This window comes from Lutra lutra, chromosome 11 (genome assembly GCF_902655055.1).
Source record: "Lutra lutra chromosome 11, mLutLut1.2, whole genome shotgun sequence".
NCBI classification, from domain to species: Eukaryota; Metazoa; Chordata; class Mammalia; order Carnivora; family Mustelidae; genus Lutra; species Lutra lutra.
The window spans coordinates 57,352,007-57,368,558 of record NC_062288.1 but is presented as its reverse complement, the minus strand read 5'-3'; the positions used below and the strand labels follow the sequence as shown (position 1 = coordinate 57,368,558).

General features: G+C 42.4%; 1 protein-coding gene across 7 annotated transcripts in view; it reads left to right on the top strand.

Annotated features, from left to right (window-relative positions):
* Nucleotides 1-16,552, top strand: part of OSBPL3 (oxysterol binding protein like 3) — a 178,345-nt gene that overhangs the window by 122,138 nt on the left and 39,655 nt on the right. For 5 of the 7 annotated variants that reach the window (XM_047694797.1, XM_047694800.1, XM_047694796.1 and 2 more), the window contains 2 exons: nucleotides 9,424-9,554; nucleotides 12,470-12,577. In XM_047694797.1, coding sequence (XP_047550753.1) covers nucleotides 9,424-9,554; nucleotides 12,470-12,577 — 239 coding nt within the window. The remainder of the gene's footprint in view (nucleotides 1-9,423; nucleotides 9,555-12,469; nucleotides 12,578-16,552) is intronic. The other 2 variants (XM_047694802.1, XM_047694801.1) reach the window with 1 other exon arrangement.

The following is a 16,552-nucleotide window of genomic DNA, read 5'->3' as shown; positions in this document are numbered from 1 at the left end:
CACCACAGTGAGAAATGAGCTATAGGGTACCCAGGACCTCTCTGTACTGTTTTTGCAACTTCCTGTGAATCTATAGTGATTCACTATAGTGATTCAGAGCAGAAACTGTTTTTTTAATGGAAATAACCTAAATGCCCAACAATAGGGAAATTGGATTTTTTAATGTAATATAATTATGTGATAGAAGAGCCAACAGCACAGGAATAAACATATGGAGTGCACAGCTCTGAGGTCGGGTATTCACTAAGTACTTTACATGCACTGTTTCATTTCACTCCAGCAGCAGCATGTGGAACAGATAGTATGTAATCTTCGTGCACAGATAAGAAAGCTGTGGCTCGAAGAAGCTGAAGAGCTTCCTGAGTAAGAAAGTGGTAGGAAGTGACCCACTGACACTTAAATCCAGCCCTCCTGGCCCAGCGTCTGGTGTCTCCCCGCCCTTACACAGGGCTACTTTTACAGACACAGAAACATGTTCACAACACACTGTTGAGTAAAAATACAGGTCTTAAAACAATGTATAGGTAGGATCCTGTCCATTCGGAAAAAATGAACTATATAAATCTGGCACATAGAGGTGTATTAAACAGACTGGGAGGATCTACACTGACATTTTAGTAATGGAGACTGGACTCGCAAGGGCTTATTATCTTCTTACTGCTTATCTTTTTAAAAAATGTGATATATTTATCATTTTTTAAAAGGGCAGATGGGTTTAAAAGTTTTAAATGGGAAGGCAGTGGGGTGCCTGCATGGCTTACTCAGTTAAGCATCTTACTCTTGACTTTGGCTCAGGTCATGATTTCAGGGTCATGAGATCGAGCCCCGGCATCAGGCTCCGAGTTGGGCATGGAGCCTGCTTAAAACTTTCCCTCTTGGGGCATCTGGTTGGCTCAGTGGGTTAAAGCCTCCGCCTTCGGCTCAGGTCATGATCCCAGGGTCCTGGGATCGAGCCCAGCATCGGGCTCTCTGCTCAGCGGGGAGCCTGCTTCCCCCTCTCTCTCTGCCTGCTGCTCTGCCTACTTGTGATCTCTGTCTGTCAAATAAATAAATACAATTAAAAAAAAAAAACAACAAAAAACTTTCCCTCTCCCTCTGCCCCTCCCTGCCTTACATTTTTTTTTTTTTTTTAATGGGAGAGCAGTGCTTGAAGTGAGAGGAAGGAAGATACGGGCTCTGCTGTTTTATTCCCCTGGCCCCGTGTTTTTCTGCCACGACACTGTTGAACCTTTCAGGTCTCTCTTCCGTTACCCCACAATCGTACGAGAAAACCTTTCATGTTCTTTACATATCCCCACCTCAACCAAACTCTTGTCCTAGTTGCTGTAATCAGTGTTGCCTTTTAGGCTTTATGGGAGGAAATCTCTGAAAAAGAGCATGACTTTTTAATAATACGAGCTGTTGAGGCACTTGGGTGGTGCTGTCGGTTAAGCGTCTGGACTCTCAGTTTTGGCTCAGGTGGTGAGGCTGCGTTGGGCTTGCACTCGGTGTGGAGTCTGCTGGAGATTCTCTCTCCCTCTGCCCCTCCCGCTCATGCTCTCTTTTGTGCAAATAAATAAGTGGATCTTTTTTTTTTTTAAGATTTTATTTGTTTATTTGACAGAGAGAGACATCACAAGTAGGCAGAGAGGCAGGCAGAGAGAGAGGAGGAAGCAGGCTTCCCGCTGAGCAGAGAGCCCAATGCGGGGCTGGATCCCAGGACCCTGAGACCATGACCTGAGCCTAAGGCAGAGGCTCAACCCACTGAGCCACCCAGGTGCCCCAAATAAGTGGATCTTTAAATAAAAAACCCCATGAACTGTCTTTTTACAAATGAGAGGATAATGCATCCCACAGCAGGGATATCCTGCATTTTATCACGGAAGAAGCTGCTCCCTCATCAGAGAGAGAGGTTGCCAGGTGGAGTTTGGCCCCCACTGCCTTACCCCTGCAGAGCGCTCAGCCTCCTGGACCATCTATAATGGGCTGCGGCCAGCTGCTCTGCCTTTCAGGCTTTGTCAAAAAACAGCTGGCCGCAGAGCTGCCACACGCCTAGACTAGGTCGAGATCTGTGCTCCAGAAAGGTCCAGGTGTGCTTTCTCAACAACAACAGCCTTTGCCTCGTGGGCTCGCAGACTCGAATTGCACCGGGAGCCCAACAGGCTGTGTTTCCCTGCTGTGGTTTTCAAGTACACTCACGTAGACTGAAGGGTCTCTGGGAGTCCCTTTCACACAAGCTGTGACTCGGAGGCGTCATGGGATGGAGACACTGCTCAGGTTTGTCCTCAGTCCCGGGTGCTTGTGTGCTTGCTCACTTCCATACATTCAAACTCAAAGCATCTTGACCTTTCCTTTCTTCCTGCCTGGGCCTGACCTGGTCAAGGACGGTTTTTGTGGTACTTTCTTGACTGTATGACTAATCTATCCACTGTGATTCCAGGGAAGGTCAACTAAATGTAGGAATTCCACTGATGGTGTAACATAGTCTGTGTTACCTACTTTTTCTTTAATTTGTTAAATGCATCTGCATTCTCTGTTTTTTAGAAGATTAGATCAAAGATTAGACAACCTATATATACCCATCATAGGTGAAAAAGTCCTTATATATTATAAATGGAATTTGATTTTCATGGCATATCTCATTGGTTCATGTGTCTGGCTTTGAGCATATGTTGACACACATTTAAGTTGACAGAGAACAAAATGTACTTAAACTTAAAAGTCATTAAGGAATTTACATTGCATATATTAAGTGTTACCTTTCTCCAAATATATTTCACAGAACACTTTGCCCATAAAATGCTTTTATTTTTATTTATTTTTTTTTAAGATTTTATTTATTTATTTAACAGACAGAGATCACAAGTAGGCAGAGAGGCAGACAGAGAGAGAGGAAAGGAAGCAGGCTCTCTGCTGGGCAGAGAGCCCGATGTGGGGCTCGATCCCAGGACCCTGGGATCATGACCTGAGCCGAAGGCAGAGAGGCTTTAACCCGCTGAGCCACCCAGGTGCCCCCATAAAATGCTTTTAAAAACAAAAGAATTCCATGGTTAAAAATGTTTGGAAAACCCTGCTGACTATGGTCCCCTTTGAATTTGCCCAAGAATAGTAAATATTAAAGACCCTGAGAAGTCTTGCAGCAGAGAAGTCTGTTAGCTTTGTTTAAGTCAGTGATTTTCAGTATCTCTGGAAAACTTTCCCTCACTTCGCCAGTAGCTGTTGACACCAAGGAACTAAAGTTCTTGAGAAACATAATGCAGGAACACAGTAAATAATAAACCTTTATGGAGCTAACCCACTATACCATCTGAATCAGAAGGCAGACATTCATTCTAGGCCACTCTGTTATGACTAGCTGTGGAATTTTGAGCTCACCAATTAACTTCTCTGGGCCTCAGTTGCCTCATTTATTAAATGTCCTAAAATATGGGGTGCCTGGGTGGCTCAGTTGGTTAAGCAACTGCCTTCAGCTCAGGTCATGATCCTGGAGTCCCAGGATGGAGTCCCGCTTCGGGATCCCTGCTCAGCAAGGAGTCATCTTCTCCCTCTGACCTACCCTGTCTCATGCTCTCTTTCTGTCATTCTCTCTCTCTCTGTCAAATAAATAAATAAAATCCTTTAAAAAAAAAATCCTCTCTTAAAAAAAAATGTCCTAAAGTAGTTCTCCTGACTTTTGGGTCTCAAATTCTGTAACTATTTTTTGTGATTGGTTATTTTGTTCTGAATAGAAAGAATTCACGCTGTTGCTTATTGTTACAAGAAGGTTTTATGAGACAGTGTACTATTCTTAGCTGAAATAGAAATGACTGAATATGGTGAGCAGTTCTAGGATAGGAAAGCAAGGACTAGGATAGGACCAGGGTTCTCTGGGAATTGGGCATTTATGTTTGACTTTGGAAAGAAACAAGGCTTACTGATACTTTCGTGAAAGCATTTTCAGACAGGGAAATCCTGATTTATAAATGAGAAGGTTAAAAGTAGAACAGAATTAAACTGTATTCCATTATTTAGTATTCTTTTGTTTTTTATTCTTTTCCTATGTTGAGTTTTAATTGTTGGAGGATCATTTTCTGAACAGTTTTGAGTTTCTGGAAGCGTTGGATAAAAAGCTAAGCATATCACAGTGATATCATTTTCATAGATTAAAAGCTAGAAGCTATACAGAATTTAAAGAAAAGCCAGATCATTTATCAAGCATAATTTAGAATTCAGCATAAAAATACACTGAGCACTTGTATTTATGAAAATTATCCAGAAATAAGTAGGACCATTTAATCAAATTATCTAATGTATCTAAATGAAAGAACCATTTGGATAGAATATCAGAAAATATTTTAAAACCGTGGATATCTTGTGAGGCTTGAAAATGAGAGGAAGCAGATTACAGAAGGTAAAACCACCCCAGATATTTTAGGTATGTTATCATTTCGAAGAAAATTCATCAAAAAGTGCTTTTCATTAAAAAGAAACTGATGTCTGGGTGGCTCAGTCAGTTAAGCATCTGCTTTGACTCAGGTTATGATCTCGGGGTCCTGGGACTGAGTCTCGTGTTGGGCTCCTTGCTTAGCGGGGAGCCTGATTCTCCCTCTGCCTGCTGCTCCCCCTGCTTGTGCTCTCTCCCTCTCTCTCTATCTCTGGCAAATAAATAAAATCTTAAAAAAAAAAAAAAAAAGAGGGAAAGAAAAGTAATGAGTCCTATTGTGGGTTGGGCACTATATGATAATACATTTTCTCACTGTTTCCTTAAAGCACTCATGAGATAACGGGCATTACCCCCAACTAGGGATGTGGAAACCGAGGATTCGTCCAAAATCTAAATGGCAACCAAGTGGTAGAAGTAGGATTTTGGTTTGTATTTGCCTTATTACAAGATGTCTTTCCCTTTTGCCACACTACCTCTGTGGACGTGGTGTCCATGGCATTACTGTCTTCTCCCAGACTTCATTCTCTTTGATTCCCAGAAACTGCTGGAGAAGGAGCACGTTCAACAGTAGAGCTCAGGTAGTGTAAGAGCACAGGTGTCCTTCAGTACCAAACGTGCTAACTGCCCTCTCGTCTTACTGTGCTAACTGCACTCTCGTCGTCTAACTCAACAGAAGAATATCATGGAATCCTGTGGAAACCGGAAAGGTAGTGGTCCAGGAGTCAGTTGTATGAGGCGTGCAATGTTCCATTCTGTCAGAACTCAACCTGCATCCCACTCTCTTAGTACAGTGAGAGGGTCTGAGAAATGGCTAAGGACAGTTTGGGAAAGATGAGTAAACAGAGATGCCATGATTGCCTTTCGAAATTTGAACACCACATGAATGATGTTTGCCAGTGAGGAGACACTGAGGGAAATTTTGGCTTGGGCACAGGAGGACTTCCTTATCTGCCGCAGAACTTAGCAGCAGAGCAGACTGCTTTAGGAGACAGCAAATGGTCTGAGAAACATGGTCCAAAACCACAGGCAAGGAGGTTTGGAGGCAGAGAAGAGTTGATCATTCCATATGGTGGGTGGCCTTAGTGATCTTTGGGGTTCTTTGTAGCTCTGAGCATTGAAGACTTTTTTTTTCTTTCTTTCTTTCTTTCTTTCTTTCTTTCTTTCTAAGATTATTTACTTATTTATTTGAGACAGAGCGAGCGAGTGAGTGGGTGAGCAGAAAGGGCAGAAGGAGAGGGAAAAGCAGATTCCCGCTGAGCAAGGAAGCTGATGTGGGACTCGATCCCAGAACCCTGGAATCATGACCCAAAGGCAGACACTTAACTGACTGAGCTGACCAGGCACCACCACCGAAGCCTTTCTATGTGGTTTCATTTGTTGTCAGCTATCTATAGATGTGATGCATTCACTTGGATCGCTCTGTTTTTGTAAGTTTTTTCTTTATTTTTCTCTAACATCATGTTAGAAATTAGTAAGAAAGCATTCTGCCACAGAGAATATTCCTCACCTCTGGGATCCTGTGAGAAATTAGTAAGAAAGCATTCTGTCACAGAGAATATTCTTCACCTCTGGGATCCTGTGTCTTTAACGGTTAATATAAGTACAGTCTCCCGCAAGCAGCCCCTCACAATGGCTCTGCATGTGCTGGGCCATCAGGCCGCTTCGAATGACAATCTTCCTGTCCTCTGAATGGCCTCACCAGTCGTTTAAGAAATTCAGTTCGTAGCAATCCTTTGTCAGGTGGTTTAGGAAGCACTTTACACATGAAAATTAGATATAGTGACTATATGAGTTTCTGTTTATGTTATGCCCACCACAGTCTTATCAGTTCTCCATTTTTTTTTAAAGATTTTATTTACTTATTTGACAGAGACACAGCAAGAGAGGGAGCACAAGCAGGGGCAGTGGGAGAGGGAGAAGCAGGCTTCCCACCAAGCAAAGACCCCAATATGGGGCTCGATTCCAGGATGCTGGGATCATGACCTGAGCCAAAGGCAGACGCTTAACTGACAGCCTCCTAGGTGCCCCAGCTCTCCATTTTGAACCAAGGAGTGTGTATTCTGCCTATTTTAAATGGAATCTTCTCATCAGGCTGAAGGCTTTGCTTCACTGCAGGCTGTCTGGAGGCCAGAGGAATGGATCTGGTAAAGTGGTAGCCAGCTGAGTGCCACATTTACTTAATCTAAAGCAATAAACATGACAGTGAAAAATTTTTTTTTCTTTTGTAACAATGTAAAGTGACAGATGTTCCCTAGACTTATTGTGGTGATCGTTTTGCAGTGGATACAGATACCAAATCATTACAGTAGATATCAGAATTCATAGAAGGTTAATGTCAATTGTAATAGCAAATTAAGGAAACTTATACCAAAAGACCAAAACAAAACAAAACAAACCCATGGTAGCGAAAAGGTGTTCCCTCCCGGGACCCATTCAGATGGGCGTGGGTATCCTACGGAGTGTGTGTTGGGGGTGCCTATCTACTGGGACGTAAAGTGTTAATTGCGGGGCTCGTTGCCCCCCCCCCCCCCCCCGCTTAGGCTGCTCCTTCACTGTTGAACAGATTCCGGTCAGTCCCTCATTCATCAGACCTTGTACCCTGCACGCCTGTTATTGACAAGTGTTCTGGCAAGAGAACGAAGTACTCTCCTAAAACCTGCATTCCATTCCCCACCACTTCGACCCTCGTGTGTTGTTTTTATCACCGTCACTATTACTATAGCAGCAACACTTATTATTTATTATAGGCTGTCCATGGGGTTAAGTGGTATCCCCACACTGTCGTCTTTAATCCCCATAACCATCTCATAAAGTAAACGCTCTCATGACCCCCGTTTACAAATGAGGGAAGGGAAGTTCAGGTACAGCATACATTTGCCCAGGGTCCTGCAGTGCCTGAGTGATAGAGCTGGGAAGAATCCAGGGCTGGTTCGGAGCCCACACTCTGGGTCACTCTGTTGTGCAGCCCATTCTTTTGCTCGACGGAATTGTTTAAATCAAAGCGCTAAGTGTGTTCCTTAGATATTTTTGGAAAATTTTTAGTACTTGTTTGCCTTTAGTACCTATTTACCCTGTCTTCTGTTGACAGAAGGGAAGAAATGAGTTGTACTTAATAAACTAAGGAAACTGTGTGCATGAGTGTGTGTTTAAGCAAATTGCTTATTTGTACGATGACTTTCCGAAGATGGTCTAAATCCATCACTAAACCACAACCTCAGACAAGTTCAGCAATAACTTGTGGAGAGATGCAGTTGTCCTTGTGGCTATGGAAATGAGGGAAGCAATACTGAATCAGCCACTCTTGAATAACAGTGCTTCTAAAGATGCAGCCCCGTGGAATTCAGGAGTGTCCTCTGACAAGTGTGTCTCTGCCTCTTCCTTCTTGCTACCTTTTTAAAACAAAATGTAATAAAGGACACCGGGAAGATAATGTTTAAATGTCATATCCATGATCAGTAAGTTAGATGCCATTCCCCCATTCCTAGTGGATAACTCATACAAATGTGATCAAAATTTGAAGAATTTTTTTGCTGTATGTGTTAGCGGGTTCTAAAAACTTCAGTTCTGGCATCTGAATGCCTAGCAATGCTAAGCTCTCATGGGGCTGAGTGCTCACTAAAGTGAACAGAGTAGCTAAATGCCAAGTTCAGAGCCTGGGGATTCTGGATAAAGCAGCTGGAAGACTAGCAAGAGTGTAGGCAACACCCTAAAATAATTTCAAATTGACAGAGTAGTTACAAGAATAATACAAAGAATTCCCACAGATCTTTTACCCCAATTTATCATTTTCAATATTTTGCCACATATATCTTACCTCTTTTTCCACACACACTATATGCATGCACACACATATGTGTTTCTTTTTCTGATCCGTGTGAGAGTAGGAATCCTACCTCGTTTTTTTTTATGCCTTTATACTGTAGTATCTATTTCCTAAGAATAGGGATAGTAATAGGGATAGTCTGTGACGTAGCCACAGTGCAGTTGTGAAATTCAGGAAATTTAACATTGAAACATGACTTTGATCTCCACTGTTTACCACGTTCAGATGCTGTCAGTGGTTCCAATAATGTCTTTCAATAGCACTTTTCCCCTTCAGTCCAGGATCGAGCCCACGATCATGTACCACCTTAATTGTCATGTCTCTTCAGTTTCTTGCCATTGGGAGCAGTTCCTCAGCCTTTCTTTTTCTTTGATGAAACTGATGCTTTTGAAGGATACAGGTAAATTTTTACATAGATGTTCCTCCTTCTGGAGTGGCCTACCCCTGGCTGGTAATACAACACAAACCAAGGTGTATCTTCTTCAGAATATTACACCCGGAGGCACACAGGTCCATCTGAGCTCCACCGGAGATTAATTGTGGTCACTTGGTTAAGGTGCTATCTAGTTTCTTGGTTTCTAGTTTCATGACTCCCCAGTGACCAATGAGCTTTGTTTTCAAACAGTTTCGGTCTTTAGGGATAGAAACAAAATTAAATGCTGATAATTGAGAATCCAGAGGTGTTTTTTCAAGTGTCAAAATATCTTGATAGGTCATCAATTCCTAGAATTGTGTAGTGGGTAGGGGGTTTGGAATTGAAAAATATGTATGCTGTTAAACTTTTTAATAGACTTTATTTTTCAGAGCAGTTTTCGCTTCATAGCAAAATGCAGCAGAAAGTATGGAGTTCCATATAACCCTCCCCCTCCCACCCACACACAACCTCCCCCACTGCCAGCATCCCACCAGCGTGGTCCATTTGTTAAAATCAGTAAACCTACAACAAAGCAGCATTATTACCTAGAGTCCATAGTTTCAGTTAGGGTTCACTCTGGATGTTAGGGTTCACTCTGGGTGCTGTACATTCCAGATGTGTTCTTTAAAATGTCAACTTAGAGCGTCCCTTTGCTGTACTCTTCAGGCACTGTTTGGGGCTGTTACTTTTCTAAGTTCCTTCATAAGAAATATGTGTCTCTGTGTCTTGTGTTTAATTATGCCTCTTCCTTTACTCCTTTTTATAATGATTATATCTTTCTAGTTTACTTCACTTTAAGGTCAGCTTTTAATACCCTGTCAGCGGAGAGAGAGAAGATGAAGCAGCTGATGGAACAGGATGTCTCCTCCCCACCCTCTGCCCAGGTCATCGGCCTGAAACACACCCTGTCATCCGTAAGTCGCATGCCTGTGTCACAGAAACGCCTGACCACCTGGCCAAGCTCTTGAATCTTTTTCTACATTTTCTGACTCCGTGGTTGTGTTGAAAATTCATGAAAAAAACAAACAAATTATCCAAATTCTGTTTTCACCTTGTACCAGATCTGCTAATTCTGAGCACCAACACCGAGCCTACCTCCAATCTTGGTAGCTCGTATTTCATGGAGCGTTAGAGACTTTTAAGTTTGGTTTCTTTCCATTTATCTTGATTTTTCTGTTTCTGTAAAGCGTTTGTTGTGTTTGTGTGGGTCTCCAGACATCTGCTTCTTACATCAAAATCTGGCAGTTTGGTGGAGGTTCCTTACCAAAGACTTCTCAAGCTTAGACTGACTCTGCAAGTGACGGGGAGCAGGCGGCCATTTTAAATTCTCTCTGCCCAGCTCTGATCCCGTTTACCGCTCCTTCAAAATTGTTTGGAAGTGATTTGATATGATTTGGTAATATAAACGTTTAGCTTCTTCTTCCTTACAAAGAGATGAGTCATAAGGAATGTCAGATAATCATTGTGTTCTCATCCCAACAGAAAAACCACGGTCCAGCCCCACATGTTTTTCAGTCAGCAATTCTGTTAGTCACTCTCCAGTTTCCCCATGATTTCTGTTGGGCTCCATTCAGGCGCAGTGTCCTAGGACTCTCCTTTGAACAGCTGGAGTTGTCTGATTACTCACTCTGTATCTATCGGAAAGCTGGAGGATTTTAAAAATAGCATACCATTTCTGTTACTTCTATTTATTTTACTTATTTATATATTTCTTTTATTTTTATCTTATTTTGTTGTTTTATTATGCCCCTAGTCTTTGCTTGTCCTTTTGAATCCCTACTGCAAAGAGAGTGTGTGCACACACGGGAAGTGACCAGCTGAAACCATACAGAACTTTTTGTTTAGGGCTGGGTGGGGGAGATGAGTTTCAGGATCTTGTTTTCAGGAGCTGATTCAGCCTTTGAGAGAACTAGAAAATATCCGTTCATCTTTTCGATTCATGATATTACTGAGAAAAGTAAAGTAATGATTGTGGTATGACCTTAATGGGAAACACATTACATAGTACATATTTGCTGTCAAAAAATACTTAAGGAATATCTACTCAGTTGGCATTCCAAGTATGTTATCTTTGAAAGAAATAAAAAATAATGTGGACTTAGTCTTAATGTGGTCTACCCTGAGGAGCTTTGGGTTTTCTAAGGTCAGAGAGAAACACTCATTTTTGGATTGCAGTGGACAGCTAGCTGCATACTGGGTGCTGTTTGGGTTTGAAAGAAGTGAGGTGGGTTCTTTTTTTTTTTTTTTTTTTAGTTTATTTTTTAGTGCTACAGAGCATTTCTTATTATTCCCGGTCTTACTGGTTTTTAGTACTTTTAGAAAATACCTCTGATGGGCTTCCCCCTGACAGGGGTCTTCTCTCTCCTGCTCTCCTCCATTGGAGGTCTGGCCTCATTTTCTTAGTCTGCTTGTCTGGTAGAGGGCATGATATCCTAGGCCAGAGTTGTTACCCTTCTAAGGAGTTTATTCTCTCCTATGTTCAGGATTTTTGGAAACTTAAGATAAAACAAAATGATCCTTTCTTTCCTCTTTTTGGCTTGGATTCTGGATTAGATTCAAGACTTGTTTTTTAAAAATAACATTTTTAGTGTCATCTCAGGGCTATCAGAATGCATATGTTTGGGCTGTATGTGCAATCTTGGCATTCTTCTCTCTTCTGCCTGTGGTTTACAAAGGAAAGAGAAGCTGCTAAAGTAACACATTTTCCAGTAACACATTGCAAGTCTGGCCACTGGTATAGATTCTGGCCACTGATGCTAAGATGCCAGCAACATGTTGGCCAGAAAAAAGTGAGTACCCCATAGAGATTGTTACATGTACATATGTGTATTAAGAACATTTACTCGGTGATTCCTAAATGATCCTCAAGAATTTTCAAATAACCCATTCCATTTCTGGGTATTAAAAATTAAAAACCAACATCCTGTCTGAGATTTAGGCAGTAGATCAGACCATGCCACATCCTTCTATGATCTCAGCAGGTAGGCCCTATGGACACTAATGGATGGGAAAGGCTCTGAGCTTCTTGGACTAGAGCCTGGAAGATAGACAGGACAGATCTGCGTGCAAGCACCTGGGGAGCTGACTGTGGGAGTGTCTGGGGGGACAGTCAGGCACACTTGTCCCTTTCCAAAGACAGATCATTTGGAAACATCTTCCTCTACCTTTAAGCCAGTTCCTTCCCCTTTGGGATGTTGGGATAGAGAATCTGACCTGACCAGGGGAGGGTTTACACGTGCCCACCTCCTTCCCCCCATTCCCAGGGCCCTGGTCCTTAGCCTTTATCCAGGTAAGTGAAAGTACATAGTTGATTTTCAATAAAATGTCTTAGTCATGAAGAATGAATAAAGCAATCATTACCTATATTGGGAGATAATAAAATTACTCTTCCACAAAATCCTACTTCCAAGCATATTACCTAAAGTCCAGTTCAACTGGTATGAAAATTAAATAACATTAAAAGATGTCCAGTCATAGGGGTGGTATAAGAGAAGCGTGGGATCATAGGGAGGGAGCTGGGGAGGTAGGGCTGTGAAACCACTAGCCCTAGTAAGAGCTGAAGGTGTTGGTGATTTCCTTCTCCACGGAAAGCAAAGCCTCTCCAGCCCCTTCTTCCATCCTGGGAAGTGAGACCAGAGAAGGGACATCACTTCCAAAGTTCAGTGTCTTTGATCTCCTTGGCAGCTCAGAACCATATCCTGTTGGATAACATTCAAGAAGAAAGTCCTGGAAGTGCCCTGCTAGGGGCTCCATCCCCCTGGCCCCCCTGCTGTGCTTTTCTGATACATCCTCTTATTAACAGAGCCCCACTATTTTTAACATGTTCCAGGCCCTAGCACAAAACACAGACCTTAAAGAGCGCTTACGCAGAATCCATGCTGAGTCTCTGCTCCTCGATTCCCCCGCTGCCGCCAAGTCGGGTGACAGTCTGGCAGAGGTGGGTAAGGCTTCTCGCCTGGGAATGTTTCCACCCCCTCACCCAGCAGCCCTGTGCCCCTCTTTTCCCTGGGGAGTGGGGAGTGGTGCTCACATCTGTGCCCCACCCCCGCAGCTGCTTCAGGGTCTGAGCCCCTGCACCCCAAGGCTTTCTTACCTACTCATGTGCTAACTGCATTGTTCAACTGCTCCCCTCCTCAGAAGTTGTCTTCCTTTTGTATTTCTTTACCCCATTTCCTCTTAACAATCACCTTTTCACTAGTTATTCCTAGAGTGGGAATGCCCAGAGATATTTTCTTCTGTTACTTCTAAAGAGGCCCCATTTTCTCTGCCCTGTGGTATCCCAAGTCCCTGCTAGCATCCTTTGCCCCCTCTGTGACATCCCCTCTCCCCTTTCTTTGTGGCTGTTCCCTTCTTCTCCTGTGATTTTTTTTTTTCTTTAAAAAAGCACAGCTGTACCCTGTGAGGGAAAAAATATTGTATTACAATTGAAGTGTCTTGGTCAACTAATAATATGTTAAAATGGCTTTTCTCAAAACTCAGGATGTTTATACAAAAGGTTCCTTGCATGTGTTTAAAATTAGAAACTGCAGAAAAGATACAAGTGGATTACTCAAAAAATAAGTAGAAAAGGATAATAAGGCTTAAAACTGTTTTTAACTATCATACGTATATGCCCGCCTCAGATATGCTATATTTCTCATTAACAAACTTATTAGACTGAGAGTATTTATAATGAAAAGAAGGAAGGTAATATACAAGGCTCGTGTGTGTATGTACATTTTTAAAAGGAGTTTCTAATGTTGAAGCTTAATCCCTCTTCCTCCTTTTCCTGTCCTCAAAGAAAACAAAGCCCCCACACAATCCTTCACTCTGTGGGAAGCCCCAGGAGACTACTGGCTGATAATTGGTCAGCACCAAGGACGAGGCCTGGGCATCCGCAGCCACGGGGACCATGGGCTTGGCCACACGCCCAGGGGACCCTGTTGTCTGACGAGGGACCTACACTGTCCCTGCAGAGGCTTCCAGGCTGCTGTTATTCTGAGACGCATCAGGAGTTGACCATGGCATTCTTTTGCGCACTCACTCCCCACGAAGAGATCTTTCCAGTCATTTTAGCCCAGACTAAACTGAATCATCTTTAAAGTTGAGCACCTGAACATTACCTGGCTAACCTTCATTTTAGGCCTGGGCGAGGGAACATGCGTGGTTGCTGAAGCAGGGCGTAGTCACTCTGACCGGCCATCGCTCAGAGTTGGTGGATGCCAGGAGCCGTGGTGTTCCGTGGGGTTGCATATCTGTTGCGAAGCAGTACTTACCTGTTAAATAGTACTACTGCCTAATTGTATATATCAGGTTAAGCAAGCTGACCCCTCATTTATGGCTCTATGTATTTATGCTCAGTGTGCATACTTGGGGCTGTTTGCATTTTGGAAAGGAAAGTATAGAATCCTAAGTCTTTACAATGCATGTTCTTAAACTGATCTCACAAGGAATGTACCTGAAGGCTCAAATGTCCTTGAGGGGAAACAGTGGTATCCCCCACATTCACACTTTCCAAAACAACCTTCTGGAGTCTTGATGATGGAGTGTTCTCCTTGCTGTTTCTTCTTATAGGGATTTCCTTTTCTCCATTTCTTATCCTGCTTTTCACTTGAGTGACTCAGGCTCACTTTTCCAGAAAGGAAGAGCCATTCTTGTCTTCAGGAAACCAGAGAGTGAGTGGAAGTGGCCGCCCCAGAGCCTAAAAATTCCATTCCCGCTTTTTTTTTTTTTTTTTTTTTTTAGATTTTATTTATTTATTTGTTAGACAGAGATTACAAGTAGTCGGAGAGGCAGGCAGGGAGAGAGGAGGAAGCAGACTCCCCACTGAGCAGAGAGCCCGATGCGGGGCTCGATCCCAGGACCCTGAGATCATGACCTGAGCCAAAGGCAGAGGCTTTAACCCACTGAGCCACCCAGGTGCCCCTTCTGCTTATTTTTCTTAGATGGCTCCCAGACTTCCCAAGCATTCTGTCAGGGAATGACAGTCCCCACAGTGGGGTCAGCCCAGGGTGCTCTCTTCTCTGTGTTTCTGTTTTGTCCCTTACCTCTGAGTTGTGTAGATTACCTGTCTTTGGCATTGAACCTGGCTCCTTTAGATTCTAAAATCTTTGGCATTGAACCTCCTCCTTTAGATTCTAAAATCCCCCCTCTTCTATCAGAAATTACTCCCACGTTCTATTAAGTTCTCCTGTTTTGTGTTTCTGAATGTGAACATTTAATATTATCAGCTTATTAGTTCTTACATTATTTTAGATTCCAAATGAAAGGCTAAGTGACTTTGGGTGATAACATTCTACTGAATCTACAGTCCATTTAAGAGACTAATTAGGCAAGAACTTTAAAACAATGTCTGAAAGAGAGGAAGGGAACTTCTTCTAATAGCCTCATGGCTAGAGCCATATGCAGTTGAATGCATTAACTCACAAAATCCTAACCACAGTTCTTTGAGGTAGGTGATGGTAGTTTCATTTTAGAGACAAGAAACCAGAGAGGTTAAGTAAGCTTCTCCCAGGGAACACAGCTAGGTAGAGACTAGTGGGGATTTCAGTCCACAGCTGGTGAGTCAGAACTGTTTTCTCAGTAGGATCCACTGCTATATATTGAGGAATGAGCCAGGCCACAAAATATGACCGAGTGAGGCTCCAGGAGTGAAGATACGCTGGGGATGGTGTGAGAATGGATGGAATAACTATCTCAGGCATAAACACCATTTCGTATAAAAGAAACATATATGGGGGGCACCTGGGTGGCTCAGTGGGTTAAGCCTCTGCCTTCAGCTCAGGTCATGATCTCAGGGTTCTGGGATCGAGCCCCGCATAGGGCTCTCTGCTCAGCAGGGAGCCTGCTTCCCCCTCTCTCTCTGCCTGCCTTTCTACCTACTTGTGATCTCTGTCAAACAAACAAACAAACAAACATGATAGAAGAGGCTCGAAATTCAATGGGGAAGAGATGGATTATTCAATCAACTTGGTTAGCACAGCTTAAAAGCAATTTGGAAAGCGGTTTAAATCTTTCCGCTGCACACTAAAATGAATTGCTAGTGAATTAGAGTTAAATATAAAAACTGAAATTGAAAGATTGATTTAAATATTTATCAAATGGCTAGAGCGAGGAGGACTTCCTAAACTCGGAAACAATAGAAAAATTACAAAAGAAATGTTGACTTGATCTGATGGGACTTTTTAGGGAAAAAATGGTGTGTGTGAAAATATAAGGAGACAAATAATACACAAGGAAAAATATTTTCAGTGAAAATGACAGACTCAGATAATGTGAATTAGGTGATAATGTCTTTAATATGTAAGTAATAGGTAATCACAAGCAATTGAACACCTCAACAAATGAATGAAAAAAGGGACACAATTTACCAGAAAACCCAATCACAGATTTTTTTTTTAAACTTTGGACTTTGTAATACTTAAAATTTCACAAGAAAGTGCAAAGAAATGCAGAGTTCCCAAGTACCCTGACCTAGTCTCCCCCAATGTTAACATCTTTACAACAAGATTTTTTAAAAGAAAAAACTGTTGACCTAATTCTTAACAAAGAAATGCAAATTAGAACAATTAGATAACAAGAATTTTTCTAAATTATATTATTACTTTATGCCCTTAGAGATTTTAGAGAAAACAGAGGTTCTCTTATTTGTTAATGTAATTAGGTAATATATATATTATTATAAACGTTTTTAATAATTCTGCTTCTGGGAACTGATTTTTTTTTTTTAAAGATTTTATTTATTTGACAGACAGATCACAAGTAGGCAGAGAGGCAGGCAGAGAGAGGAGGAAGCAGACTCCCTGCTGAGCAGAGAGCCCAATTGGGGGGTGGGCTTTATCCCAGGACCCTGGGATCATGACCTGAGCTGAGGGCAGAGGCTTTAACCCACTGAGCCACCCCGGTGCCCCCTGGGAACTGTTTCTAAAAAATA